Source organism: Argopecten irradians, chromosome 4, assembly GCF_041381155.1.
Source record: "Argopecten irradians isolate NY chromosome 4, Ai_NY, whole genome shotgun sequence".
Classification (NCBI taxonomy): Eukaryota; Metazoa; Mollusca; class Bivalvia; order Pectinida; family Pectinidae; genus Argopecten; species Argopecten irradians.
Genome location: NC_091137.1, coordinates 20871141 through 20893940, shown reverse-complemented (window position 1 = coordinate 20893940; position 22800 = coordinate 20871141). Strand labels below are relative to the sequence as shown.

Genomic DNA, 22800 nt, shown 5'->3' with positions numbered 1-22800 from the left:
AGTTGATTTTATGAGTTGTCTTACCCTTAATGTATCTGATATAGGAAATTATACCGTATACATGTTTTCAGTAAAAATCTCACGCTAAACCCGTATTGTTCAAACCTTCTGTTGTATTGGAATCTTAAGTTCCGGTTAAAAGTAGTCTCCATATCGGCTAAACCGAAGTTGAGAACCATCAGTTTTTTGCGAAGTAAACCGTCATTTCCCGTAGGAATCTCCGTTTACAAAGTAAAAGTTAATCCATCCTGATTTTGAAATTGTAAGTTGTATTGTGAAACATTCCTCACTCTACCGGAAAAAGTTTGAACCTTCATCTTGTGGAAGGAAATTACCCCGTATCCCTGTTAAATGTAGTTCCATCTGTTATTTAGGTTAGTATGAGAAAACATCCTTTCCATAACCGTCCTTTGACCGGAAGGTTTTTGGAAATTTTCCGTTCCTGTAAAAGTTGTTTAAGTAGGTTGAAAAAGTTGCAGGTTCCGTTTCCTGTTTAAAAAAGTAGGTCCATCTGCGTTTAGTATGAATGTCCGTTATTGTGAAAACAACACTCACCGACTACCGGTAAAGTAGTTGTAGAACCATTTTACAGTACCGTAATGTTAGAATATTCATCCGTTATTTGGGGATCCCTGGTGTATAAGTAGATACCATCTGTGTTTTTTGAAGAAAGTATTTGTGGGAAACATCTCCACGCTACCCGGAAAGTTTGGAAACCTTCATTTGTCTGTTGATTTTCTGAAACATCTTACGCACTCCTGAAGTAGTACCCTTTGCCGTCGTAGTCGATTGATATACGGGGCGTTGTGGTTATTTGTGAGAAGCATTTAATTTTACGGGAAGAAGCTACTTTCTTTACTTTTGGAAAACAAAATAAACTCCGCGGACGTTGTCCTATTTGATGATGATGTAGTTGTTGAATGTTTTGGTATTTCTTCTTCGGGATTTGACGTAGACGACGTTGATTTAGAAGGAAACTTTGGAACAGTTTGAAATTTGGACGGTGTAGAAGGTGTTGGTATTTTCGGGGATGTCAGCGGTGTAGTAGTTGTTGTTGGTAGATTTGGCATTGTGGACGGTATGGTTATTATTGGTATAACTGGTGTTATGGACTGTGTGGTAGTTGTTGGTATAGCTGGCGTTGTGGACGGTGTCTTAATTGCTGGTATAGCTGGCGTTGTGACTGGTGTGGTAATTGTTGGTATAGCTGGCGTTGTGGATGGTGTGGTAATTGTTGGTATAGCTGGCGTTGTGACTGGTGTGGTAATTGTTGGTATAGCTGGCGTTGTGGATGGTGTTAATATTGTTGGTGTAGCTGGCGATGTGGCCGGTTTTGTTGATTTTGGTATAGCTGGCGTTTTGGACGGTGTTGTTGTTGGTATAGCCTGCGTTGTGGACAGTGTAGTAGTTGTTGGTATAGCTGGCGTTGTTGCCGGTGTGGTATTTGTTGGTATAGCTGGCGTTGTGGAAGGTGTGGTAGTTGTTGGTATAGCTGGCGTTGTGGACGGTGTTGTAGCTGTTGGTATACCTGGCGTTGTTGACGGTTTAGTAGTTGTTGGTTCACCTGGCGTTATGAACGTTATAGTAATTGTTGGTAAAGCTGGCATTGTGGACGGTGTGGTAGTTGTTGGTATAGCTGGCGTTGTGGACGGTGTGGTAATTGTTGGTATAACTGGTCTTCTGGACTTTGTCATGGTGGTTGGTGTAGTTGTTGTAGTTATGGACGGTGTCATAGTGGTAGGAGTTGTTGTGGACGGTGTTGTAGTGGTTTGAGTTATCATAGTTGTGAACGGTTTCGTAGTAGTTGGAGAAGTTGTTTTCATTATGGATGGTGTTGTTGTTGGAGTAAATGTGGACGGTGTTGTAGTGGGTCGAGTAATTATAGTTGTGAACGGTTTCGTAGTAGTTTGAGTAGTTGTTTTCATTGTGGTCGACGTACTAGTAGTAGATATAGATGCGATCGGAATAATGGAAGGTGTTGTAGCGGTTGGAGAGTAGTTGTAGACGGTGCTGTAGTGGTTGGAGTAGTTGTTGACGATGTCGAAGATGTTGGAGTAATTGTAGTTGTGGAAGGTTGTCGTGGTTATTGGAGTAGTTGTTAGTTGTGGACAGTGTTGTGGCCGCTTATTGTAGTGTTTGGAGTTGTTGAAGTAGTTGTGGACGGTGTTGTAGTTGTGGGAGTAGTTGTGGCCGCTATTGTAGTGTTTGGAGTTGTTGAAGTAGTTGTGGACGGTGTTGTGGTGATTGAAGCAATTGTTGTAGTTGTGGACGGTGTTGTAGTTGTTGGAGTAGTTGTGGAAGCTGCTATGGTGGTTGGAGTAGTTGTAGTTGTTTGCGGTGTTCTAGAAGTAGATATAGATGCGATTGGAATTATGAATGCTGTTGTAGTGGTTGTAGTTGTGGACGGTGTTGCAGTGGTTGAAGTAGTTCTTGCAGTTGTGGATGGTTTCGTAGGGGGGAATAAAGTAGTAGTTGTTGTGTGAATGTTGTTGTTAGTAGTTTGGCATAGTTGTAGTTTCAGGACATAGTCGTAGGTGGTTGGTGTAGCTTGTTGTAGTTGTGGACGTCGTCGTGGTTGTAGTGGAAGTAAGTCTTTGTTAGTCGTTGATGGTGTCGTGGTGGTTTGCGTAGTTGATGCTATACCAGAAGTAGTATATGGATACGATTGGAATTTTGGAAGGTGTTATAGTCGTAAGAGTACTTGTGGACATTTTCGTAGTGGTTGGTGTAGCTGTTGTAGTTGTGGAAGTCGTCGTGGTGGCTGGAGTAGTCTTTGTAGTCGTTGATGGTGTCGCGGTGGTTTGAGTAGTTGTTGTAGTTTTTGACGGTATCGTAGTGGTTGGAATAGTTGTGGACGGTGTCGTAGTACTTGGAGTAGTTGTGGACGATGTCGTAGTAGTTGGAGTAGTTGTGGATGGTGTCGTAGTGTTGGAGTAGTTGTGGACGGTGTCGTGGTAGATGGAGCAGTTGTTGTAGTTATGGACGGTGTACTAAAGAGTAGATATATCTTCGATTGGTAAGAGAAGGTGTTTGCAGTGGTTGAAGTAGTTCTTGTAGTTATGGATGGTGACGTAGGTGGTGGTCGGAGTAATTGTTGTTGTTGTGGATGGTTTCGTAGTAGTTAGCATATATGTTGTGTAGCTGTGGACGTTGTGTAGTGGTTGGAGTAGTTGTGGTCGATGTTGTTGTGGATGGTAGTGGTCGGTTGTAGTAGTGTAGTTGTGGATGGTGTTGTAGTAGTAGTAGTGGTGGGTAGATTTAGTTGAGTAGACATTGTGTAGTAGTAGTAAGTAGTTGTGTGGAGTAGTGTAGTGTTGGTGGTGTTGGGTGATGTTGTAGTAGTGGAGTAGTTGTTGATGTGTTGTAGAGTAGTTGTGGATGTGTTGAGTGTGTAGTTGTGGGTGGAGTAAGTAGTTGTAGTGGTGGAGTATAGTTTTTGACGATGTTGTAGTGTAGTTGTGGACGATGTTGTAGTAGTGGAGTAGGAGTTGTTGTGGCGAGTGTTGTATGTTGTGTAAGAGTAGTTGTGGACGTTGTAGTAGTAGGAGTAGTTGTGGACGATGTTGTTAGTAGGAGTAGTTGTGGATGGTGGTAGTAGTTGTTAGTAGTAGTTGTGGGATGTAGTGTTAGTAGTGGGGTAGGAGTAGTGTGTGGATGATGTTGTAGTAGTAGAGTAGTAGTAGTAGGAGTAGTTGTGGACGATGTGTTGAGTGGTAGTTGTGGACGATGTTGTAGTAGTGTAGTAGTAGGAAGTAGTTTGGTAGTTGTAGTTGTAGTTGTGGACGTGTTGTGTAGGAGTAGTTGTTGTGTAGTAGTAGGAGTAGTTGTGGAGATTTGTAGTGTAGGGTGTAGTAGTAGGAGTAGTTGTGGACGATGTTGTAGTATTTTGTTGTGGAGTAGTTGTGGACGATGTTGTGTAGTTGTGGATGATGTTGTAGTTAGGAGTGGACGATGTAGTAGTAGGTAGGAGTAGTTAGGTTGTGGACGATGTTGTAGTAGTAGGAGTAGTTGTGGACGATGTTGTAGTAGTAGTAGGAGTAGTTAGTGGACGGATGTTGTAGTAGTAGGAGTAGTTGTGGACGATGTTGTAGTAGTGTAGTAGTAGTTGTAAGTAGTAGAGGAGTAGTTGTGGACGATTTTGTAGTGTTGTAGTGTTGTAGTAAGTAGTAGTTGTGGACGATGTTTTAGTAGTAGTAGGAGTAGTTGTGGAGATGTTGTAGTAGTAGGAGTAGTGTACGATGTTGTACGTAGTAGGAGTAGTTCGTAGTTGTTAGTAGTAGTAGAGTAGTTGTGGACGATGTTGTTGTAGTAGTAGGAGTAGTTGTGGACGAGTTTTGTATGTTGTAGTAGTAGTGGACGATGTTGTAGGAGTAGTTGTGTTGTAGTAGTAGTGGACGGTGTTGTAGTAGTAGGAGTAGTTGTGGACGGTGTTGTAGTAGTAGTAGTGGAGTAGTAGTAGTGGAGGTGTGTGTAGTAGTAGGAGTAGTTGTGGACGGTGTTGTAGTAGGAGTAGTTGTGGACGTTGTTGTATGTTGTAGTAGTAGGAGTAGTTGTTGGACGATTGTTGTAGTAGTAGGAGTAGTTGTGGACGGTGTTGTGTAGTGTAGTAGTGATAGTAGTGGACGGTGTTGTAGTAGTAGGAGTAGTTGTGGACGTATGTTGTAGTAGTAGGAGTAGTAGTGTGACGGTGTTGTAGTAGTAGGAGTAGTTTAGTGTAGTTGTGGAGTGTGTAGTAGTAGTGGAGTAGTAGTAGTATGTTGTAGTAGTTGTGGACGATGTTTGTAGTAGTAGTTGTGGAGTGTTGTGGAGTAGGTTGTAGTAGGAGTAGTTGTGAGGAGTGTTGTAGTTGTGGTAGTAGTTGTGACGATGTTGTAGTAGAGTAGTTGTGGACGATGTATGTAGTAGTAGGAGTAGTTGTGGACGATGTTGTAGTAGTAGTTATGGAGTAGTAGTGTGGACGATGTTGTAGTAGTAGGAGTAGTTGTGGACGATGTTGTAGTAGTAGTAGTAGTAGGAGTGTTGTGGACGATGTTGTGTAGTAGTAGGTAGTAGTAGGAGTTGTGGACGATGTTGTAGTAGTAGTAGTAGTAGTAGTAGTTGTGGACGATGTTTTAGTAGTGGTAGTTGTGGACGAGTAGTAGTAGGAGTAGTTGTAGTAGTAGTGGAGTAGTTGTGGACGATGATGTGTAGTAGGACGATGTTGTAGTAGTAGGAGTAGTTGTGGACGATGTTTGTAGTAGGGTAGTAGTAGGAGTTGTGGACGATGTTGTAGTGTAGTAGGAGTGTTGTGGACGTATGTTGTAGTAGTAGGAGTAGTGTTGTAGTAGTACGTAGTTTGTGATGTTGTAGTAGTAGAGTAGTTGTGATGTTGTGTTGACGATGTAGTAGTAGTAGTAGTGAGTAGTTGTGGACGATGTTGTAGTAGTAGGAGTAGTTGTTAGTTGTAGGAGTGTTGTATTTTGTAGTAGGAGTAGTTGTGGACGATGTTGTAGTAGTAGTAGGTGTAGTTGTGAGTGTTGTTGTAGTAGTAGGAGTAGTTGTGGGATGTTGTAGTAGTTGGAAGTAGTTGTACGATGTTGTAGTAGTAGTAGTTGTGGACGATGTTGTGTTGTGGAGTAGTTGACGAGTAGTTGTAGTTGTGGACGTGTTGTAGTGTGGACGATGTTGTGTAGTAGTAGGAGTAGTTGTAGTGTGGTGATGTAGTAGTAGTAGTAGTAGGAGTAGTTGTGGACGATGTTGTAGTAGTAGGAGTAGTTGTGGACGATGTAGTGTAGTAGGAGTAGTTGTTGTGGAGTTGTTGTAGTAGTAGGAGAGTAGTTGTGGACGATGTTTGTAGTAGTAGGAGTAGTAGTAGTTGTGGACGATGTTGTAGTAGTAGGAGTAGTTGTGGACGATGTTGTAGTAGTAGGAGTAGTTGTGTAGTAGGAGTAGAGTAGTGAGTGTTGTGATGTGTAGTAGTAGTTTGTGGACGATGTTGTAGTAGTAGGAGTAGTGTGTGGACGATGTTGTAGTAGGAGTAGGAGTAGTTGTGGACGATGTTGTAGTAGTAGGAGTAGTGATGTTGTTGTAGTAGTAGTAGTGGAGTAGTTGTGGACGATGTGTTGTAGTAGTAGGAGTAGTGGACGATGATGTTGTGGAGGAGTAGTTGTGACGATGTTGTAGTGTAGGAGTAGTTGTATGTTAGTGTAGGAGTAGTTGTGGACGATGTTGTAGTAGTAGGATGTTGTTGTAGTAGTAGGGAGTAGTTTGGACGATGTTGTAGTAGTAGGAGTAGTAGTTGTGGACGATGTTGTAGTAGGAGTAGTTGTGGATGATGTTGTAGTAGTAGGAGTAGTAGTTGTGGACGATGTTGTTGTAGTAGTAGGAGTAGTTGTGGACGATGTTGTAGTAGTAGGAGTAGTTGTGGACGATGTTTGTAGTAGTAGGGTAGTAGTGGTGGACGATGTTGTAGTAGTAGGAGTAGTGTGTGTGGAGGTGTTGTGTAGTAGTAGGAGTAGTTGTGGAGATGTTGTAGTAGTAGGAGTAGTTGTGGACGATGTTGTAGTAGTAGGAGTAGTTGACGATGTTGTTGTTGTAGTAGTGTAGTTGTGGACGATGTTGTAGGTAGTAGTTGTGGACGATGTTGTGTGTAGTAGTAGGAGTAGTTGTGGACGATGTTTAGTTAGGAGTGGACGATGTGTAAGTAGGAGTAGTTGTGGACGATGTTGTAGTAGTAGGAGTAGTTGTGGACGATGTTGTGTAGTAGGAGTAGGAGTGGATGATGTTGTAGTAGTAGGAGTAGTTGTGGACGATGTTGTTGTGGAGATGTTTGTAGTAGTAGAGTAGTTGTGGACGATGTTGTAGTATGTTTGTATGTGTTGTAGTAGTAGGAGTAGTTGTGGACGATGTTGTAGTAGTAGGAGTAGTTGTGGACGATGTTGTAGTAGTAGGTAGTTGTGGACGATGTTGTAGTAGTAGAGTAGTTGTGGACGATGTTGTAGTAGTAGGAGTAGTTGTGGACGATGTTGTAGTAGTAGGAGTAGTTGTAGTAGTAGGAGTAGTTGTGACGATGTTGTAGTAGGAGTAGTTGTGGAGTAGTTGTGGACGATGTTGTAGTAGTAGGAGTAGTTGTGAAAGTAGTAGTTGGAGTAGTTGTGGACAGAAAGGAGTTATCTTAATTTGACATAACATGTAAATCAATAAAGTATGTTTAATATATATGAAAATTACAAACAATCCTGAAAAACAACGAAATTATTTATATATTTATTATTTTCAAAATATTTGTAAAAACTATTTTGTAATAACACATAACACTGAAACAGAAAAGTATTGTAACGTTCCCACTCATATGCTCAATATAAAGGACTCGCTCAAAATACATATGATTTCATATATATAATAGTATACATGTACAGTTCAAAATATCAACATTTAAAAAATGGTCGTCGGATGGCATGGAACTGTGTCTTGACAGTCCTGAGTCATTGAAAATGAACACGATCATGAAGGTAGTCATCTGGATAAGTCACTCGTTAGTTTTGAGGCAGTAGGAGTTTTCTTCATTCATCTGTCGGTTGACCTTGGTTGCGATGTTTCTGGAAGGAGGTAAGTGTCCAAGCCTGGGGATTTGTACGAAGTTGGCCAGTGGAGGAGTGATTTATACAATTATACCACCCGTCTTGACTCCTGTGGCATGCTAGTCATCTTGTTGTGCTCTGTAGTGTATGGATATTTATGTCGTCCGGGGTTGCAAGTTGTTGAGTGTCCAATTTCCTCCTGAGTTGAATAACCACTAGTTTCTGGCTTTGTTGTTTATCAGGTCCATTCTGTGGTTGTCTTGGAAGGGATTACGCTCCCAAGCCGCCTTGGCCAATAATAAGTGAGCTTTTGCCAGGAACCTGTATCACAAAAAATATTACATATAATTAATTTAATAAATTATCATACTATTGACTCATATATTTTAATTTCAATTGATTTTGACCTATATCTAAAAAAATAAATTTTTCAAAGTGAAGTACTTTCTACATTTCATTATTATTATTGTTATCAAAAATTATCTATTATGCTACATTATAACAAGATTCTTACCCTAAGGTCCAGCATTGCAGTATTTTTCCAGACAGAGTAACATAGGCTGCTACCGAAGACTGCAATACTTGGCCATTGTTGCTTTAAGTTAAGATTTGTATATGCTAGACAGAAGTTCAGAGACATGAACATGAATTGGAAATCGTGTTTCATGTTATACTCGAATCCATAGGCAGGTGATCTGTAATCATCATTAATCTACCTCTGTTTTCATAAGCTAACGTTGATATGAATTAGTGGTTTGGACGGGGGCCTGATCCGGATCACATGATCCACACTGATTCAAGATGGGTTTTTTTTATTTAGACATTCTAGGTAAGAATTCTGTGTTCAAAACACCCACAGCTAACTCTAATAACGAATTATGGACTGGAAAAACTGAACGGATGGGTCTACCAATTTACAGTTGCTGCTGCATGCATTGTCCATGCACAGGAGAAGTTTTTTGTTTGTTGCACATGATTTCATGGCATCTTCTCAATTGGTTCTGTTACTTTCCACAAATTGTCATCACTATGTGAAGTTTCATAAAACTTTCGATTTGCAGTTAATTCCAAACAAGTCCTAACCCTAAGCTCAGTAGCCAAAGACTCATCTCCCTTGAGCGCGATGGATATGGAGTTAAAAAGACAATTACCATTTCCTGTTGATACAACTGGAGTAAACTCCTTATTGGGGCCTAACAATAATTGGGCGGTGTGATCTACAATATGCGAGCCAAAAGTAACAATTGGGTTCAAACAGATTTCTGATTTTACTGATCTGAGCAAAATCTGCTCCATTTTAACACATTCTTCTAAAGTATTTGATTGTGCTGCAGCAGCAAGTCTTTCCAAAGCAAGGCTATAGTCAAAAAATTGATCTGATTTCAAAGAACAAGCTGTACAAAAGAAGGCCAGTGAAGTTTTGCTCAGGAATTTTAGTTGAACATTTGTAATTTTTTCGCATTTTTTGTGGAACCACCTATCACATTTCTCACAACCTACATTTCCATCTCCATCACAATTTTCTTGACAAACTCCACAGGGATAGAATTCCATTATGAAGATTAACAAAAAATTATTTGAAAATTTTTGATATGAAGTAACTACCAACTAGACAAAAATCTATCTAAGGAGGTAAAAAAAGTGAAGTACTGTGAAATTAAAACCACCAAAGATTGACTGATAACGGGCGAACCAGTCTTCCACACCAGTTATGCTGAGACTTTTGTGTGTCTCGGCCAGGGGACAGAACCCAGAGCCTTCCTCACAGGGGCGAACGCTCAACTCAAGGCCAAAAGTGAGGCGGTGCCAAGGGAGGCTTTAGGAAGGATAAAGTCATTCAGAAAGAAGCGAAAAGACAAGATCCTATATTTAGTCGCCTTTTACGATTATGCAATACTCAGGACCAAAAGTGAGGCGGTGCCTAAGGAGACATTAGTCAGATAGAAAGAAGAGAAAAGATAAGATCCTAAATTTAGTCGCCTTTTACGATCATGCAAACAGGAGCAGCAGGTACAATTCTAACGCCCTACTTGCAGGGCCGTGGACAAATATTTACTTCATTACTTTTCTTTTAGTTTTTTAGTTTTATGAAGTTGTACACTGAGTGAGCTGGAAATCGACAGTGATTGGGACGCTAAGCACGATTTGTCCGACTACTGTACATACAGTATGGGTTTGAAGAAGAATTGCTCATGTCAAACACGGCAAATGAATGAAAGGTGCAACTGTATGAGACATGTTGATTAGGTAATACAATTAAAAAGGAAGTGTAGAAACTGTTCAGTTTTTGTTTAATTTATTACATGATGATACCAACATGTGCGTTTATATATGTGATATGTCATAAGCGTTGATAGCAAAGCTAAAAAGACACATAATGGACTCCGCCGAGATCACTCAGGAACGATAACTCTGTGGTGGCGCTAGTGTACTATGGTCCATAGCGATTATAAACAATATGGCGGCAAAGCCTTGTCGAAACTGGGCAGTTCCCAAACTGAAAGCGGAATTGAGAGCGAGAGGGGCAGTGGTAACTGGTCGGAAGATCGATTTGATAGAAAGGTAAGGGTATTGTTTTCTTGATATATTTTGAATAGTATAATATATATATTTAAATACTGTGCGGATTTTTTTTCACCGCTGCACACGAAAGCCAGACTCGGATTGCAGTTTCCTTACTTCAGACGTACGATGTAACAGTTATGCACGGTATGGTTTGGATGGTCGTGGATATTTTAAAATTTATACATGCTGTTAAAGGACAAATAAGAAATATGTCAGACCTGTACCTCTCTATGTTTTCCTTTTATTAGATTCTGTACAGGTGTATATGCACCGCTGTACGTAGTACCGAGTAATTTAGTTTTTGCAAAGAATTTATACCTTCGCAAGGAAACTATTGAATTTTTATTGTGTAAATATATGATATGGTCTCTGTCACTCAGCTAACGTAGCATGTTTCTTTGTCTCAGTCAGTAGAGCATGTCACTCAGCTAACGTAGCATGTTTCTTTGTCTCAGTCAGTAGAGCAGGAATCATGAGTATTTTACCTTGTACGTGTAGTTTGTCATATAGCATTACATTCATGTACAAGTAATAATTTAATCAGTATAAATTAATAATCACCAAACGTATACATGTATCATCATGATTCATTTGTCAATCCCTTGATTGCATTCATTGTACTATGTTATTATTTTTTTTAAATATTTCATTTAAACTTTATCTCTAAAACTTGTTCATTTGCATGTTCATTTGCAGATTGGAAGCATATGAAAGGAACCAAGATTTCAGATCTCCAGCCATTGATATTCCAAAACATGTTTCTGTTTCTTGGCCAACTCATGGATATCAACAGTTAATAGCTGATCATAAAGTTGTAATGCCAAAAATTACATCGGAGCAAATTGAAACCTACGTTTTATATAGAATTGCAGGTATACATAAATATGCAATGTGTTATCAAACATGATTTGATAATTTTAAAGCCATAAATATAGCAAAACATAAAACATGTATATTGTCCTATTATATTACATGTAGGATGCTTAATGCTCTGGCACATTTAAAGAAAATTACATATAAAATTACAATATGCATATATACAGTACCTGTATGTCTCTTTAAAATGATTTTTCGTAAGAGCCTTCAATTTAAAAAAAAATTATTAAAGCTTGTATGATATGAAAATCTGGGTATACAAATGCACTAGCCAATTATGCTAGACCCAGTGACATCCGGTTTAGACAATGTTAAAGTTACACTATATTTATAAATATTATCAGAGTAGAAAAGTCCTGTACAGAGAACCTTCAAAACTTCCACAAACCCAAGTTTCACTATGAAGGCAAGTACTAAGCATTAAAATACATTCTAGTGTACACTTATATGTAATTTCCCCTTCACTATCCCTATCAAACAACTGCTGTTGCTGGAAAAGGGTGATGTTGCTAGAGTAATTATTGTAAAGCAAATCTTGATCTGTATGTGTAAAGCCAAAATAACAGTTTATGATTTATATTGTGTGTATACCATAAGTGTTGGACTTTCTGGGTAGCCATATATACATGTATAGTTATGTATATGTGTAAGGTATATATGGGTATATGTGCAGGCTACACCATGGCCAGACTTGCATGGTAATATTCGACCACGTCTAATTTACAGTCCTGTTTTAATGTTAATAAATGTTTTCCTTTTTCCAGGAAAGCCTGTTCCATCTGCAGACATACCGACTAAGAGATATTTCTGATACCATACTAGATGACCCAAGACCACTTAAATACCGAAACAACCCTGGATACACATCATATGTTCATAATGCTGCAATCAACTATTGCTCACAATCTTCAATGGATATGGCCATGAGATATTTGATTCCAGTTGCTGATTTACAGGTACTTAATTTTAACAAACAACTAAAATACTCATTAATACTGCTGCCCCTCATTTACAATGCTTTTGAGAAGGGATGGATAGGATCACCAAATGAAATGTATTGATGATAAATACTTGACCACAGTATACAATTAACATTTGTTTTTATATATATGCAAATTACTGTATCAATTTTAATCTGTATAAATTAACATATATATAAATTCATGCATATAAATTAATATTATCATGTTAAAATAACTGCACAAATTTGTAAAGATCAATAAAGTACTATTTATTTGCATACAAGTTTATTCTCTTGTATGGTTTGGAGTTCTTGTAATGCTTAAAAATATCCTTAAATGTATTACAATGACAATTCTTCATCTTCTTATCAAGACAGCAGCTAAAGACCATGATTACCTAGAACTTCCATTCACACAACACATGGTTGACAGAGCACAGAAGGTAATTATTAGGGTCTTTAATAAAACAAAACACTGATCTTTTTTTTCTAAAAACAAAAGTACAAACATGTATATTGGGAACATTTACACTCCACTGAGTCAAGATTTGTAAAAACATATGTTTGTGTAACTTTTTCCCCCAAGATATAAATAAAATTGTTATTGCTTCTATATATTGTATATGTTGGACATGTATATACCATGTATCTAGAAGGTTATATGACTTGACATAGAGGTCTTTAGACTTACTAATATAAATATTTTATTATTTGTAGGTAACGGAGAGACAAGCACAGGACATCCAGAATGACACAAAACTACAAGCAAAGTCACAAGCTTGGATCCATAATAGAAAGTGGAGGGTTACTGCTTCAAAGTTTGGGGATGTGACTCATGCTACCTCAAGACGCAACATGGAGAAATTGTGTTCATCTATTTTATCTTCAAAGCCTATCATAAAAAAATCTGTGTTTCATGGAAAGGCATACGAGAGGAAGGCAATTACTAAGTTTGAACAGAAAACCGGTTTGAAGGTCAAGAAATGTGGACTTTTTGTTGACAAGGACTATCCGTACTTAGGTGCAACACCTGATGGAATCATCACAGAAGAAGACAAAAAAGCAATAGTGGAAGTAAAGTGTCCATACTCAGGAAGGAATGAATCCATTAAACCAGGACCTCACTTCAACTTCCTTAAATATGATGAAAATGGACAGATTGTTCTCAATGTACATAGCAAGTACTATGACCAAATTCAGGGACAGATGCTTCTGTCAAAGCATCAGTTATGCTATTTTGTTGTTTATACCTCTGGCATATAGATTGATATAGAATACTGCAATTTCAGCATGCTGCCCAAATTGGACTTATTTTACTTCAAACATTTTCGACCATTTGTATCCAAAACATTATGAATATCACTTATACATACCTGTACATGTACATGGTAAATTGTATAGATCTACTTTCCATATAGATTGATTAATAACAAAGAAGCATACAGACAATTAAAAATTGTTAAAGGTACACATCCTAATAATGTTTCAGGTATTCATGAATAAGGTCCAACAATACTTTGCCTAAAATTACACAGGGCAAAGCAGATGAATATAATTCTGGATCCGAAGATCAATTTTGATGATGCGAGTGGTGTATCTAAAATTTTATATTTTTTTGCAAGACCAATGACCATCTCTATATGTATTCGTTTTGATGCTATTCGTCTGTCTTTTATAACTTCATGGGCTTCCAGTTGGGATTTGCCTTTAACATTGTGGGAGTGTTAACAAATACATCCTGACAGGCAAACAAGTCCTGCACCCATTATCCCCCTATCAGCCATAATACTGTCACCTGGACTGAACAGCCTGTTTTCAAGCGACGTAGCTCGGAATTCTCAATTGTTTGTTTGTTTGTTTGAGTTTTACGGCCCATCGACAACTAAGGTCATTTAGGGCCAAACTACAAGTCAGGCATTAATATCAGGATAAAAGGTCAGGGTAAGAAAAGGCAAGTAAGGATTAAAACACAGATTGTAAACGTTTATTTGATAAAAAAGGTTTGCATGGGATCAAATAGTTTTGGCTAAAACACACGAGAAAACTCATGCAAAAAGTTGATGAAACGATGAAATGTTGAGTTGATACGATGATATGATGAGAAAAACGTTCATATTTTATCTCAAAATTCCGATTTCTTTGAGATAATTAAAAATATGATTATGTCTCACGGCATGAAACAAAGTGTACATGTCGGAGACATCGTAGTGCTTATCTCGTATGTGCTTAAAATCAATACAGTGCACTAAAATATGCTCCACTGTGAGAGGAGAATCACATGCATGGCATGTGGGAGGATCCTCCCCTCTCAATAGATAGGAATGTGTAAAATATGTGTGTCCAGTTCGGAGCCGAGAGAGAACAACTTCCTCTCTGCGGTCTCTCCGACTGGACAGTTTAGGATTAAGTGTAGGTTGAGTTTTTAAACAGTTTATTGTTTGTTTCGGTAGACCACCTTTGTTGCCAATGGTGTTTGATGGCTGACTGAATTGAAGGTTTGATGTCGGTGTATGGTAGTTTCAAATCTGTTTGTGCTAGGCGAAGAGCAGTCTTAGCTGCTTTATCAGCCTGTTCATTCCCCTTTATACCCACATGACTGGGAATCCAGAGATAAGTAATTTGAGTTTTAGAAGATAATCGAAATGTTCGGATTAAAAGATTTTGGATTAGAGTATTTCTAGGGCTTCTTGATTTCAAAGACTGAAGAACCGAAAGAGAGTCTGAACAGATGATTGCCTTTTCAATGCGGTGTTCTCCGATATGGTCAAGCGCCAGACCGATAGCACATGCTTCCGCAGAGAAAATGGAGGCAGAATCCGGGAGTCGGATAGAGGAGCAGTGATTAGATGTACAGCATGCTGCCGCAACTTTTATTACCATCTTTTGATCCGTCAGTGTAGATCTGAACATGGTCAGGGAAAGCCCTAATGCACTCCCCGAAAGGAGGATTTGTGTTCTTCGGGTAATGCACTGGATTTTGCCCTCTCATGTAGAGATAAATTGATATCAGGTGTTTGAATGAGCCATGGCGGTACATCCGATACGGTGTACTCGTCAATGGTGTCGAAAGTTATATTAAGTTCCAGCAAAAATTTTGAAATTCTGATGCCAAATGTTGGTATGAGCTTTTGATTTTGTGTAAATATTTCTTGATGTTGTGGATTGAATACAAGGTTAAATGCGGGATTTTTGGGGTTGGATTTCAGTTGAGCAGCATACTGTAAGGATAATTTCTTTCGTCGATCGTCTAGAGATGGCTCATTAGCTTCCACATGGAGACTCTTCACAGGTGTTGTTCGAAAAGCTCCAAGTGCGAGACGCAGTCCCTGATTCTGTATAGGGTCAAGCATCTGTACACTTCCGACTTTGGAAGATATGTTTGCTCAACTTGCCGGTGGACAGAAATTCACGAAGTTGGATCTATCTCAGGCATATCAGCAATTGAGCCTGGACAAACAAACAAAGCAATACCTGACAATCAACACACATTTAGGTCAGTTTCGATATCACAGATTAGCGTTTGGTGTGTCATCAGCTCCAGCCATCTTCCAGTAAGTCATGTATCAAACTCTACAAGGAATACCGCATGTAATGTGTCGTATCGACGATATCTTGATAACCGTTCAGACCGATCGTGAACACATAGAAATCCTGAGCGGGGTATTGAGCCGACCCGACAAGCACAATGTCCGGTTGCGTAAAGACAAGTGTCTGTTCATGCAAGATTCTGTGGTTTACATGGGTCATAGGGTTGATAGTGATCGAATTCACCTTACCGAGGCTAAAGTCGAATCAATTAAGGAAGCACCAAGTCCAACGAATGTTACCGGACTGAAATCGCTTCTCGGGCTTTTGAACTATTATGGTCTGTATCTTCCAAATCTTTCGACTACGCTACAGCCATTACATGAGTTGTTGAGACAAGACAAACCATGGAACTGGACATCAGATTGTGAAGAAGCGTTCAGATCATGTAAGTTTCAGTTGTCCGATGAACGTGTTCTAGTACATCACGACATCAACAAGTCTTTGAGATTGGCTTGTGACGCGTCTGCATACGGGGTAGGAGCTGTGATCTCCCATATCAGCGAAACCGGTGAGGAACGACCGATAGCCTATGCATCGAGGACACTTTCAAAGAGTGAAAAGAACTACGCCCAAATCGAGAAAGAGGCACTCGCGTTAGTGTTCGGGGTCAGGAAATTTCACAAATACCTCTATGGCCGTAGGTTTACGTTAGTGACGGATTACAAACCGTTGACAACGATTCTGGGTCCGAAGAACGGTTTCCAACGTTAGCTGCTGCTCTGCGTATCAGTACGAAATTGTATACCGGAAATCCGAGGATCATGCGGATGCTGATGCCTTATCGCGCTTGGCACTCAAGTCTGATGAGAAGTCTGAACAATTGGACATCTACCATTTCACACTACTGGACGACTTGCCGATTACGTCTGATGATATAGCGACAGAGACGCGACGCGACCCTCTCTTCTCGAAAGTACATCAGATAGCGATCTACAACCGTACTTCCAACGCAAAGATGAACTGTCAAGTGAGCAAGGATGCGTGTTGTGGGGTTTGCGTGTTGTCATACCGCCAACTTATTGCGAAAGACTTATGTCAGATCTTCATGACCAGCAGGTTGGAATGAGTCGTATACGAGCGCTAGGCCGGAGTTATCTTTGGTGGCCTAATCTGGACAAGGACATTTAGAGCATGGTGAAAGCCTGTAGTGCTTGTCAGGCTACGCGAAATATATCTCTGGTAGCTCTGCTTCATTCCTGTTCATGGTCTACACGTGTGTGGCAGCATCTACATATGGGCCTTGCCGAGAAAGACAAACAGAACTTTTTGGTCGTTATTGATAGTCATTCAAAGTGGATCGAGGTGACTCACATGACAACGACCACCGCTAGTAGAACGATTGAGGTTCTGCGTTCACTGTTTAGTTCGTATGGTCTACCAGAGGAGATTGTCTCCGACAATGGGCCGCAATTCACATCAAGTGAATTTGAGCTGTTCCTTAGCAAAAACGGAGTGAAGCATACGCTCGTGGCACCGTACCATCCCGCTTTCAACGGAGTTGCCGAATGATCGGTACAGATACTTAAGCGTGCGCTCGAGAAGCAAGCTTTCTAATCAGCATAGACACAGTAATTTCTTGCTGAAGTGTCGATCCACGCCGCAATCGGTAACTGGAATATCGCCCTCTAAATTGTAACTTAAGTGACAAATCCGAACCAAGTTATCAATGCTGAAACCAGATCTGGGAAGGCCTGTGACAGGTAAGCAAGCCGAACAGAAACGCCAACATGACAAAGGACGCGTCAAAGTTCGGACATTCTCGCCCAAGCAGACTGTACGTGTTAGGGATTTCCGTGATGGTCATGAGAAATGGATTCCGGGCAAGATTGTGAAGCAGTTAGGCCCTCTAACGTACCTCATGCGAGTCGGACCACACATTCGTTACGCACATGTCGATCACATCTTAGCATCGAGGAAGAACTGTGAAATTAGGAATTGCCTGTGACAAAAGAAATTCCATTTGTGATACCAATCGCGAAACCTCCGAAACTAGTCGTTTCTTTAACGTCAGAGTCTATAAATGTAAAGGAACCACCAGCGATGCCCTCTCCGGAAAAAGTAACACATAATGACAGCAGTCCAAAAGAAGCTCTGCCTGCTTCCACCACCAGTCCTATGCCTTTTGTAAGCCCACCAACTCCCAGTCCGATGCCTGTACGCCGTAATCCACCAAGGACGCGCCAGGCACCATCAAGACTTGATCTGTGAACTGTTATAACTATATAATTTGAACTGTGTTTAAATTGTTTTTCAATGAGTTTTAGTAAAAAGTTAAATTTTGGAAAAAAATACTGAAGATCAAGTAGTTCTTTTGAGGATAATTCTTTATTGACAGTGTAAGTTGATTTGTTCAGCAAATTTGTGAAATGACTTTAAAGAGTTCTGAACGATACATACTGTACTCTGAGTCAGGTACATAAACGTTAAAACGGGGAGGAGTGTAATGTATTGACATTAATGGTTCTATGTGTACCGTCGCTTCATTATGTTAACGTTGTTGTCCGCTTTTAGTATGACGTCCGGAACTCCGTTTCCGGTTTCAAAGTTTTACTGTTAGAATACATTAGTTGTTAGATCACCGTCATTTGCATGAGTTGTGTTTTGAGTATCGACGGAACCCAAGATATTACACTATCCATACTCAAAAAGTGGCGGTCCTCAATCGGTCTATGCTTTTTAACATTCCTATCTAAGGGGCAATTTTACTCTCTGTGATTTGTCCAGTATTTTAACTTTTCTGCAGATTATGACCTTTAGGAGATCTGCTCATAAGTTTTAGACACACCTTATAGACATTGTACGGTCTATACCAATAGGTCTTGGTGGTTATGCAGTGAACGTTTCCTTCAGGATTAGTTATTTCCTATTGCGTGAGATAGACTGATTTTCAGGGCAAAATAATTAGTTTTTTTCTCCTAATAAACGACGAGCTTACAATCGGATAGCAAAATTAGCCCGTTTCTGTCATAGCATATATCATGGAGTTCCGTCCAATCAAACTTTGACACTTACAGCCAAATAACATGAGATATCTTACATAATTTATAAGATTTTTTATATATTATATAAGATATATCTGACAGAGAAAATAAAATGAGGTACTTATATACAAAATAACTAGTTGATAGGAGATCTTATATAGAATTAGATATGGATCTTCCTTTCATTTGAGTGTGTGAATGAATAATTATTGAAAGCAAAATATATCAAAAATATTTTTAGTATATAATGGGAGGTAACTCGCAACAACCACAATTACCTTCAGATTATTGTATACTGCAATTATATCTTGATATCAATGTTAATAATTATACTAGTATAATAAATAACATCCTATGAATAGACAACAAATCCAATGAAGAATATCTTTCTGACTTTCATAAAGTAGCTTTAAATTCGTTAAATCACATGTTATATAATTTGATTATTTTTAAAAATGTTAACATCATCTTGGATTAGTTGTAGTTATATCAGGATTTTGTTATACTATATATACACTTCTTCTGTAGATCAAAGAAATATCCCTTTTATGTCACTAGTGTTTTTCCTGTGCACACAGATTCGTCTGGGATTTCATATTTTGCTCTGTCATATATTACAATTCAGGCCAAAAGTCACGTGATATTCTGACATCTCATCTGGTGGTCCGTGCAGCGGTAGAGGTCATATATACCTCTCTGCCGTCTCCCTGACTACCTGTTGGATGTAGAAGTTATTCAGCATGATCTATGACCTCTCGTCTCCCTGGTTACCTGTTGTTTGTAGAAGATATTCAGCATCACTCTGACTACATGTTGGATACAGAAGTCATCATGGCCTTTGACCGTGTTCTCGTCGTTACGATTATGTGTCTCGTGAAAGATATGTGTGTAATAGCTTTTCATTTTATGTACTTGTACATGTACATAAATCAATGTATACAAGCGACACTTTACGGATGTGCAAGTATGGTACATTTATGTTTCTCATGCTATTATTTATATACTGACTATAGCAAAAATACAGGAGGACGCTAGCTACTGTGCCCAACGAGGTTTAATTAATTTCCCTTGATATTGAAATGACAATACAAGTAATACACAGTTCGACAAGCATAATTATATTGAAATAGATAAATAAAGTGAGACGGTCTGTTGGCATAAACTATTATTTTAACATGATACGGAAACCTTGCGATTCCAATTTTCTCATAATGTTTCTACTAAAAGCATTTCGTTTGCACTGATTTAGGTAAAACAAATAATAAGCGCAGAAATAATATGGCCAACATCTATATGTCAATATATAATCACGTGGTCTGACATTTCTTATGCCCATTTAACCGTGTGATGTTATGCCCGTTGAATCACGTGGTATGGGACTCTTGATTTCTACATCTATGTCCTGTGTCCTGGTATTTAATGCTTTTATAATCACGTGCTATGACATTTTGGAGCCTACAAAATCTAACGGTCTGACATTCCGAACATTCACTCCTCAGAATGCTGACATTGCACTGACAATGACATTACTTGTGGCATCTCACTTTCTAGCATACTCCATAATCCGAACACTTATATCCCAAACACTTTGGTATGCCCGCGAAGTCTAAGTGTTGGTTATAATGAGGTTTGAGTAGAATTGCAGATAGCCACCGTGGACCACTGTAGGATGAACTGTAGAAACGTCTGCTGTTTGTTAGGCCTGCAGCACGTCCACCATAGACGACAAAATCTACACGCTGATACACCTAGGTAGTATATAAAAGTATTTATTTATAAAACATTCACATTGTGATTAAATAATGATCCTGTTTCTTGTAAGTCACTTTCCGTCTTTAAAGAAAACCGATATTTTGAAATGAACTGTTTCTTATTACAACTTCAACATCTGCTTCCATCATGGTTAGACATGTCTGATTTGTTACACGTACATCTCACTTACCAAAAGTTTGATCATGTATCATATGTTGTGTGTATGGTTGGAGAGTTAAAATACGTCTCGTTGTGTAAATACATCTCCCACAATGACTTGTCTCCTTCAGAAGCTACAACAAAAGGAAATGTGTCATTCCAGATCAAAGTACAATCTCTACTTGGTGAATCTCATCCAGTATATGGTTAGGAAAACACTTTTAAATGGAGGAAATGGTAAGCTTTTCATAAGTCACCAAGTCAGTTTTTGAATATTATTGTTTTATTTGTCCAAATATTTTGATAAATATATACGTAAAAAGACACGACATAATCACACTAATACATTCCCACACACATACAGTAATAGATCATGCAATTTAGATTCACTATCTTTAACCATATCATTTAGCATTACTTATAGTCAAGAAAACATGTAAGTAATACAGATTAACAACCATCATTCATCATCACTTATTCACATGTACACAAATCACTTGTTACTGTAATATTCATAAAGTATACATTTACATTCTGTGCATAGACAGTTTTTATCGGAACGAGGGGGCCAAAATATATTATACTATAAAACTTAGTACAACTATGAATAGGAAATGTACTTTGTGTCGTCCTAGAACATATTTCATAATATCGCTAAAATATCGTCCTGTTTACCAGTTTTGAAAACTCAATTTTCTAAAAGCATCCGCCCTAACCATTTACTAGTTATAAGTATATTCAAATTCAAATTCATCAAAAAGGATGCTTCATTATTTAATAATGGTATGCTAGCTTTCATTTAAACAAAAGTAATTTTTAAGACATCTATCGTTATTAATCAGTGTAAGAATATGCTAACAAGTAAATTGATAAAATATGGTTTTTTAAATGTTTCTTTTTTCATTTTAATTTAGTAAAACCATGACGGAATAGATTAAAAGTCTAGTTTGTTTTACCTAGAGAAGGGTGATCAAGCGGAGAAAATGGAGATTGTGGATACTTGAGATGTGGTAAGAAGAATGGTCCGGAGGAGAAATACGGCTCTTCCGATCTGTCGGAACTGAAAAATAAAAAAAAAACATGTACACTATTTCATATTCCTATGCTGAAGGACTCTCGAAATCCAAGCAGCTGTTTAGAACTACGCGTTGACCATAGTCCATGATACAAGGCCAGAAATCCACGATGAGTGATGACAGTGCGGCCAGGTGACAAACTTGACTACGCGTCGGCGATACGCGACAACAGACGACCAGAGCTCTACGTAGGCCAAAAGTGACGACAGATGATAGAACACACATTCGACAACAATCCAAGACAAAACAAGAACTTATCATCGGTTATAAGCGACGACAGATGACTTGATATTATAGAACACCTAAGCGACGACAGATGAGTGAATATATTATGACATCTAAGCGATGTCAGTTGATTTCAATAATGCATCAAATTACCAATGCTGCACGTCGACTATAGGTATTGTCACCTATAGTCGACGAGTTAACATAGACAGGAGGTAAACTTTGCCAATAAGCGATGACAGACAAAGACATATAAGTCGGATGTCAGTCAATTTAAATTATACGTCGACCTGACCAGAAAGTAGAAGAAGAAGAAAACTATATTACTACACGTCAGCCTCGTGTGATGACAGACTAGATAAAGGAAGCAGATCTACATCATCTATCATTAACTTACTCTATAGACTCCGGCGCTTCTGGTTCCCACTTACGATTCTTCCTACGGGCAATCGCCAATAAGCAGCACAATATGATTGTCAGTACCACCAATAACAGAAACCCAATCAAAACCGGAAGTATCACGTGGTATAAAGCACTATCCTGGGACGGTAATGATAATAATGCTTCCGGTGACTTGGCTTTGGAACAGTTGCTTCCGGTGAAATTTGCGTCACACCTTCAACGAAAATATCAGCAATGATTTTAATAAATAACTTCAGCCAAAATAGTTGCATATTAGGTCAATAAGATCATCACCTCTATTTTGTTCTAAGCATATCCTAAAGTTACCAAATGCATTGTGGTTTCAAACATTTCTCGTCTACGTTTACATGGCCTGAAGAAAGCTTTCATTGAAATAACGTTAAGCATGTCACGTGGAGAGACTGGCCGGTATTCATGGTTGCGTCCTTATGTAGCATCTTTTAGCTCAGCGCTCTAATGGTGTGCCTCCAGCCTCCCGTAGAGATTTTTTGCCAGCTTCTAGAATGAAAACCAAACCTATACAATACATTACGTACTTGCAGGCTGGATAGAAGTCCTCGTTAACGAAACAGACGCTGTTATTCCGACAAACGTTCCTGTAGTTATACACGAAACACATATCCGAAACATCAACT

The 22800-nt window shown here is 38.9% G+C and overlaps 2 protein-coding genes and 1 long non-coding RNA gene across 3 annotated transcripts; 1 reads left to right on the top strand and 2 right to left on the bottom strand.

Annotated features, from left to right (window-relative positions):
• Positions 1-833: 833 nt before the first annotated feature.
• LOC138322173 (mucin-2-like) lies at positions 834-8088 on the bottom strand. The gene is made up of 3 exons (XM_069266223.1): positions 8074-8088; positions 2664-2990; positions 834-2342 (listed from the first exon to the last, which is right to left on the bottom strand). The coding sequence occupies exons 1-3, from the start codon at positions 8086-8088 to the stop codon at positions 834-836; spliced, it is 1851 nt and encodes a 616-aa protein (XP_069122324.1).
• A 3312-nt stretch (positions 8089-11400) lies between these two features.
• LOC138322172 (uncharacterized) lies at positions 11401-13587 on the top strand. The gene is made up of 4 exons (XM_069266222.1): positions 11401-11406; positions 11765-11956; positions 12336-12404; positions 12679-13587. Exons 1-4 carry the CDS (start codon positions 11401-11403, stop codon positions 13222-13224), a joined length of 813 nt encoding a protein of 270 aa, XP_069122323.1. The 3' UTR covers positions 13225-13587.
• A 5902-nt stretch (positions 13588-19489) lies between these two features.
• On the bottom strand, positions 19490-22390 carry LOC138320910 (uncharacterized). Its single transcript, XR_011208261.1, has 4 exons — positions 22140-22390; positions 21398-21501; positions 20473-20575; positions 19490-20278 (listed from the first exon to the last, which is right to left on the bottom strand). It is a non-coding gene; the product is annotated as an uncharacterized lncRNA (long non-coding RNA).
• Between the last annotated feature and the right edge of the window lie 410 nt (positions 22391-22800).

Excerpts from the sequence above, each read along its gene's own strand:
- LOC138322172 (XM_069266222.1), top strand. Across the intron at positions 11,957-12,335 it reads TTCCAGTTGCTGATTTACAG|ACAGCAGCTAAAGACCATGA; the intron begins GTACTTAATTTT and ends CTTCTTATCAAG. Across the intron at positions 12,405-12,678 it reads TGGTTGACAGAGCACAGAAG|GTAACGGAGAGACAAGCACA; the intron begins GTAATTATTAGG and ends TATTATTTGTAG.
- LOC138322173 (XM_069266223.1), bottom strand. Across the intron at positions 2,343-2,663 it reads CACCTTCCAAAATTCCAATC|AACACCGCAAACAACTACAA; the intron begins GTATCCATATAC and ends ATCTACTTCTAG.